The sequence below is a fragment of the Pollicipes pollicipes genome, unplaced genomic scaffold (assembly GCF_011947565.3).
Source record: "Pollicipes pollicipes isolate AB1234 unplaced genomic scaffold, Ppol_2.1 Scaffold_4881;HRSCAF=5763_pilon_pilon_pilon, whole genome shotgun sequence".
NCBI classification, from domain to species: Eukaryota; Metazoa; Arthropoda; class Thecostraca; order Pollicipedomorpha; family Pollicipedidae; genus Pollicipes; species Pollicipes pollicipes.
The window spans coordinates 51,194,442-51,201,942 of NW_023596576.1; the positions used below are offsets into that span (position 1 = coordinate 51,194,442).

Below are 7,501 nucleotides of genomic sequence, written 5' to 3' on the forward strand. Positions count from 1 at the left end.
ATCGCTAGCGTGGGTGAGTTCTGTGGAATTAATTATGTATACTCAAATACCAGAATGATACGCGCGCATTGCTCGGACTGTTAACATTTTATAACTCGTACCTGCAATCCTATTTGCCTACATAGTATTTTTTGGCCAGAGCTTGGGCACACATTGTTAACGTGAAAGTAAGTAATGGACACCAGGGGAAAGATCATTACCTTGATTATCTTGTATGTTCACTCGTCTTCTACACTCAGCCAGATTTGCCAAGTAAGTCAGATTTACATCAACACCATCTGTCATTAGGTCTTTGTATCTTTGGACATGCAGATTTTGCATGTGAATCAGTGTTGCTGTGCACCTCCCACAGCTGCAAGGCAAATAATCCCACCACCTACAAGTTTCAACAATGGGAAGTCAATGTTCATTCTAAGAAGAGGCGAAGATCTTCTATGTCAGATGCTGAAGCACGCTCAATGGCTGCAGAGAAAAATTTGTCTTGTGAGTCTCTTCTTCAGATTATAAGATATTGTCAAATGCTTCAAACAAAATTGCAGCATGGTCTCCACTGGCAGATCAATATCATGTTTTTTCATTGGAAGACTAAAAAGTCAAGCAGTAAGTCCTGGGCTCATTCACTGCCATTCATTTGTGATGGTTCATGATAAGATTCGGGAACCATGCTGCTAAGATTTGAGCTTCTTGTTTATGGAGTCAACAGCCACAGAGCAACAACTGCCATCAAACAGATCCAACTTGGGATAGATCTAACATATCTTAATGATCTGGCATGATCTTGCAGATTTGACAGATCTGACTAGTCTTCATCCCATATGGAATAGTTGGTTTGGCTGTATCCCTTGTCCTTGTATGGTAGCATCTACACTGCCAATGCATTTTCTGGCTGTCAACAGATGTGTATAGATGGAATGCATGGTGTGAAGGAGAAACTCATGAGGAACATTGGATTGGGTATAGCTTTCAGCCATGTATAGAACACAACCAAAATTTGTGTATATGTGGTTGTGGATGAAAGTTACACACCATGCGAATCATATCATGCACTATTGATGTTTTGGTTTCAGGCAGAGGAAACACCAGAGCCTGTCTATGACCTTTCAAACTGCTTGTTGCGCACCATACCTCCAGGAACATACGCCAAGTGCAAAGTGCTCCGCAAGCTGCAGCTTCTTTTGCAGGCAAGTTCCAGGTGTTTGGTATGAAATGTGTAATACTATTATCTATATGATTTATTTATGTTTTTTCAAACAGCAGAAAGAAGAAATTGTTCTGTGATCTAAATGAGTACATGCCTTTATGCTCCCAGTAACTTCTGGTCATTATGGAGTTGAATAAATACATTTACCATCCTTGACACAGCTACAGGTACTGATTATCTGCTTGTCTGCTTGCACACAACTTTGCTGTCATGTCTATAAAGGTAGCCTCCATAATTTAGGCCTTACAAGAACACATGAGGGATGGGTTTCAGTGGGTATATTTTCTGCAAATAAGACAAATATCTAACTGTGCCCACATGTTCTTGTCTCACTTTCTCAGGATAACCTGCTAACATCGCTAGAGTCAGGTGGTCAGCTCTCCGATCTGCACTTGCTGCAGGTGCTCCACTTGGAGTTCAACTGCCTGATCCACCTGCCCCACAGCATTTCATCCCTTGCCAGCCTCCAGGTATGTCAAAAGACTAATCTGCATCATTGTAACCATACCGCACAAATACCCACACTCCAGCCTGATTGATGTGAAGTAGGTGTGGTCTTTTCTCAGCTGTGATGTATATGTGCACTCTAACTGGATTGTCAGAACTGCTGGTGCACATAAACACACAATCAACAAAACACAGCTTCCGGCCCCAGCTGCTGCTGATGTTCATCTCATGCCACATGCACACCATCGACAGGTGCTCGACCTATCCAACAATGCACTGAAGGAACTGCCGGCGTCGATCGGCGAGCTGCACCGGCTACGGCGGCTTCTCTGCCGCGGCAACGGCCTGCGCAGCTTGCCGGCGGCGGTGGGCCGACTGCCGCGGCTGGCCACGCTTGATCTGCGCAACAACCAGCTCCACGAGCTGGCACCCCTCGCCAATATCAGGTGCGGCTCCTGCCAGGGCCGCGGGATGGCTTCATTTTTCACGCCTTTCACGTGACGGTCACGTCAGCTGGCCGGCTGGGGTGGTTTGCCAGCGCAGTGCTGCGCGCTGCCGGGCGCCGGTCCTTTGTGATCCTGTCAGCTCTGACTGTCCGTGACCTCGTCCCCCCTTCCGCAGTCGGATGGAAGAGGTCCGCTTGGAGGACAATAAGGCGCTGTTGTGCCCGCCGCCAGAGGTGGTGAGCGCAGGCTCGGACGCCGTGATCACGTACCTCTGCCGCGGTGAGACCCGCCAGCTCTCTTCCGAAGCTGGAATCCATCAGGGTGGATGGGTCTCTGGCTGGGATGGTCCAGAGGCCCCACTCTGCATGGAAGAGATCTGCTCTGGGTGGAGGGGCTCTGCTCTGGGCTAGAGAGGCTCGCTCGGTCAGAACAGGGCCTGCTCTGGCAGAACGGGCCTGCTCTGGCAGAATGGGGGCCGGGTCTGGCAGGACAGGGGCCGGTCTGGCAGAACAGAGGCCGATCTGGCAGAACAGGACCTGCCCTGGCTAGAAATTTGGATACTTGATCTGTGGGCACCTGAGTTGATTTCATTGCATTACTTAGCATCGTGTTTGCATACGGCATGAAGGTTTCAGGTTTCGGGCCCTGACCTTTTGGGCCTTCATGGTCTGACCCCTTTCAAGCCATGTCAAGCCATGTCGCTGACAGCGTGCTCATAAGCAACAAGAAATGCTTACTTCTCACATTAAATGCACTCCAAAGAGGTTTCCTATGTTCCAATTGTTTGTAACACTGAAGTGTGTTTCTATCATGCTTTTGGCCTTTGTAAAGTTGGTCACCAAAGGCTAACCTCGCTCAATTTAAATATGTCGCCGGATTTTCATACTAAGGTCATGCTTAAAGCTCAATGGCAGGCACGTTACAGCCCTAGAAGGCCTTTCTAACACTGTTTCTTTGATTGATGATGCTTGCTTAGTTTACAATACACCCCCTCATTTGCCAACGTTGGAGCGCGCGTCGTGTTGGTGTACGTGAATTTGACGGGTTGACGAGCGTTGCGCAGTCTTCGGCGCCTGTTGGTTGGCTCGGTCGGTGGGCGCGGCCCAGGGTAAGGCCTGGCTGGCCGCTGGCGGGCGTCGCGCTGACCGCTCGCCCCGCTCGCCCCGCCGCCAGAGGCCCGTGTGCGGCATACGGGACCCGCCGCCGAGGACGAGGAGGACAGCGTGGCGCCCACCGTATCGCGCTCCGTCCCAGACAGCCTGGACGCCGTGAAGGTGGGCGCGGCCCGGCGACGGCGCCGGTCTCCGGCCCCTAGGGCGGGGTGGCAGCGTTAGCGGCGCCAGCGCAACGCTGCGGTGCGCCGCGCGCGCGTGTGGGTGGGGGTGTGGATGCGTGTTGGCTTGTGCGTGTGTGGTGGGATAGGGGGGAGGGGGGAGGGTAGGTGGACGAGCGAGTTGGCAAGGTTGTGTGAATGGTATGAGCGTACAGATGCCGCAGACTTCATGTTTTTGACGACAGTCAGCGGAGTTCATCGTTGTTGTGTGACTCCGACCAGTGCTGATGTATTCACCTAGGCTGTGTTGTAACATTCACTGTCTGGTGCAGCTGCATGACTATTCACAGTCGACGCGTCCTAAAACACCAAACCACTGTCTGGCGTAGACAATGTGCAATGCGTGTTAGATTGCGACGGTCTTCATGCGTTGTTTTCTGCATTATGGGTTATGCACGCTTTGTTGCTGCTGACCACATGGGACGCAGGTGACGCGGCTGTCACAACATGGGTCTGATTGCGGTATACCTTTTGTTAACTTTAAAGGCCTGCTTATCCGACCCACCAATCCACCATGCGGGCTTGTAGTTGGGTACGCATCGCATGCCTGCACATAAGGATGTCATTGTACAGTTGATTGCATGCGCCCTCGTCTTTTGCAGGACGAGATCCATCGGTATGATCAACTGAAGGTGAGTAGTGAGTTGAAAGTCCGTGCGGATTTTGACCTGGTATGTAAGGGTTGTGCCGCCGTTCATTGTCCTAGATCAGTCATCTGGCCTTACAACGAAAGTGCTGCTGCTGCTAACAGGTCTCAGCTCTATTTATGCACGCGCCATGCCTCAAACTCTTCTAAAAAGCGTAGCTGCGGTCGTGTGCACGCGCCGCGAGAAATGCCGGAGACGGCCGCGGCGGGGCGCCCTCAAGTGTCTGCTCTTAAGCGCCGGCGACCGCCTGCTCTGCCGCACGCGCCGCTTGGCTTCAGGAGAGCCGGCGTCTGGAGATGCTCCAGATCGAGCAGCAGCTGTCCATGTCCAAGTCGCAGGAGGGCCGCGAGCTCAGCAAGCAGGAGGAGTTTAAGAAACAGGTGAGCGGGCAGCCAGCCAGCGTCGGCGGCTGCAGCGGTGTGTCTACAGGGCGAGACGCATGCCGGGAGTGGAGTCTTCGGGCCGGCGGTGGAGGCCGCCTCTCGGAGCGGAGGTGGGCCGCGCCAGGATGCCGCCTCTCGGAGCGGAGGTGGGCCGCGCCAGGAGGCCGCCTCTCGGAGCGGCTGCCCGTGACCGCGCCGGGATTGGCGGCTCACACCACTGCCATCAGCTGGAAGGCCGATGTCTGTGTGTGGTCTGGATGCGTGGATATCGGAGCACTCTGAGCGCGCATGTAATCCGCATGGCCTGCTGGGGTGCATGCTGCAGCCTCCTGGTGGATACAGCCTGGAGGGGGGCTGCTGCCGGGACTCACGCCCACCGCGGTGACCGATAGTGCTCCCGTGGACCCCGCCCGCACTCTGATTTCCACCACTCCTCAACTTCCATTCTTGCCCGTTTTGGCTCGGTATGAGTATTGCGTCGTGAAGCCCCGCCGACCCACACCCCGCAGAATTACCCGCGCCAAGTACTCGTGCCCGTTTTTGTCCGTTCTCAGCTATGAACGGCGCGTTGCGTGGTGTACAAACCTTATGCTGTAAGGGTTTACTCCACGTGAATTTGAGCACAAGTTTAAGTGAAATAGCGTCCAGGAGCAACCTGGAAAAAGGGATAGAAATAAGCCGGCTCATTCCGGCTTGAATGGTCGCTATTTAGGCACCAACTTGTACTTATAACCGTTGCGACCTTCCACACATCGATCTGTCATCACTCCCCTTATGTTAACCGTGCACCGTTATGTCCCCTGAAGCTTGCCACGCTGTGTCGGCCGTGTCCCGTCGTCCCACTCTACCATCTGGCATGTGATCTCGACGCCGTCTGACCGTCCCGGCCGTCGCCCCGGCAGCTGCTGGACGAGCTGGTTGAGGAGCAGGCGCGACTGGACGGCCGAACGTGGCGCGCGTCGCCGAACAGCGTGAGCGCGACCACCGCCGCCTGCTGGGCACGGTGGCGCAGCTGGAGCAGGAGGCTGACCGCAGCGCAGCGCAGGTGGCGGCCGCCGCCGCCCGGCTGCGCGACCCCAGCGCCGTGCTGGCGCGGCTGGCGCTCGATCGGCGCGAGCTCGAGCAGCTGGTGATCGTGCGTCAGGAGGAGTGCGACGCGCTGCGCGAACACGAGGTGAGGCGCTGCCGTGGGCACAGTGCACGCTGCTCGTCGGAACTCCTCCAGAGGGGGCTCAGGCGGAACACCTCAGGCGGAACAACGGAACACGGAACACCGCTATTGTACTCGCCGTTGGTAATTCCCCTCGTCCGTCAGCATCCGTATATTGTAAATCAAGCTTTCGCGAGATTCCCAAGTTCAGCCAGCTGAGTGGCGATGCATAGATTTTAATTCATGCCGTTAAAGGGACTCATACTGCAACTCGGAGCGGCGTCTCCGGTTATTGTTTACCACTCGGCATGACATTGGATGGTGGTGCAGTGACCTGCAGTGACCTGCTCTTCCAATATGTCAGACTCCTGGAAACCCGGTTAGCCCGGTCGTCTATGCCGGTTGTTTGATCTCTTGGGAGAGGAGGGGCAGCCTGTTATGGAGACCGAACAGAGAGCTCCAGTTGCGTTGCCTACCTGAAGTCAGCATCCTTACATCGATGGATGGATTGGGAGAGCGCTGAGTTATGGGGGCATCGTTATTTGGCCCGATATCTCTTGATCATATGCCGAACACCTTTGATCACCTTGTCGCGCATGCGGTAGCCGTCTTCACGCACACTGCCCTTGCAATGTCCGTGCGTCTTGCGAGCGGACGGTGTCGGTCGACTGACTGCTGTCGACCGGCGCAGGTGATGGAGTCAATGCAGCAGCTGATGCGCGAGTCTCTGGCTATGCAGAACCAGCTGCAGGAGTACCAGGAGGGACGCGACCGCGCCCTGCAGCAGGCCCTCTCGCAGTGAGTTCTCCAGCTCTCTGTCCGCCGGGCCCGGCTCGGTCCGGCGGTCTGTGGGCGCGCCGCTCAGCTCCCGCCGGCGTGACTGGAATGGGACGTAGGCCGGGCCGACTGAGTACCGGCTGAAGGCTGGCGCGGATGGGGCGATGGAGGCTGTTGGAAAGGGAGCGAACGCTTGTTTTAGACTGACACCAAGCGTCTCCGAACGCTCCACGCTTCAGCAATGTTTCATGAACGACAGGATGATGCGTTCTGCGTGAGCGCTTTTTTAGTTTTGGGCGCATCTGAATCGAACCTACGTGAGTGTAGCGCGGCCGGAGCTTCGTCACCAGGCATCGAGGCGGCTCGAAGTCTGACGCTAGCAGTCGTGTGTCCAGCACGTACCGGCGCTTCAGCGATGTTTGCTGCCTCGCCGGTCGGGTCGACTTCCCTCAGGTCTGACTCCAGCCCCGTTTCCAGGGACCAGCAAACTGACGCGCAGCTGAGGCGGCTGCTGGAGGTGAAGGGCTCTGAGCAGGAGGCACGGATCCAGCAGCTGCTGAAGGATGAGGCGTTCCAGCGGCAGGCCTTCTTCAACCTCTATCTTCAGCAGGTCAGTGCCCCGGGGTTCCGCCTTCCACCATGTAACAGTGCCTGTAAGAATTTTCACACAATTTCACGCCTTCACGCAATCCGATGTGCAAGCAAGTGAAACGTGCGGTCGTGGGCGCATGTCTACGACGGCAGCAGCTCACTGAAGCACACCGTGTGCCTGTGATAACACGCGTTCGCATTTCTTCCGGATGGGCCACTCCCGGCTAATGTTATGTTCAATCCGCGATGTGTTGGGCCCTCAGTGGGCCGATGAGCCCTCAGTCCGATGTATAGCGTGTTCTGGCGCTTTCGCAGGACGCCAGCCGTCTGCAGATCCTGCACCAGATCTCTGAGGCGGAGGACGCACTCCGGCTCACGCTGGTGGAGGCCAACCAACGCGACGTCAGCAAAGACTCCGAGCTGGTGAGTGCGGGGCCGGAGCTGCCCACGGCCGGCCGGGCAGGCGGAAGTCGTGGGGTCATGTCCGGGGTGAATAGGCACCGCTTGCCGCGACAGACACGGCCAA

At 55.7% G+C, this 7,501-nt stretch overlaps 1 protein-coding gene across 1 annotated transcript; it reads left to right on the plus strand.

Moving 5' to 3' along the window:
- The first annotated feature begins 441 nt into the window (after positions 1–441).
- LOC119100570 (E3 ubiquitin-protein ligase LRSAM1) lies at positions 442–7,269 on the plus strand. Its single transcript, XM_037223651.1, has 13 exons — positions 442–483; positions 1,068–1,181; positions 1,543–1,671; positions 1,901–2,094; positions 2,270–2,373; positions 3,268–3,368; positions 4,030–4,059; positions 4,353–4,454; positions 5,360–5,428; positions 5,575–5,631; positions 6,299–6,405; positions 6,862–6,994; positions 7,258–7,269. The coding sequence occupies exons 1-13, from the start codon at positions 442–444 to the stop codon at positions 7,267–7,269; spliced, it is 1,194 nt and encodes a 397-aa protein (XP_037079546.1).
- Positions 7,270–7,501: the final 232 nt, after the last annotated feature.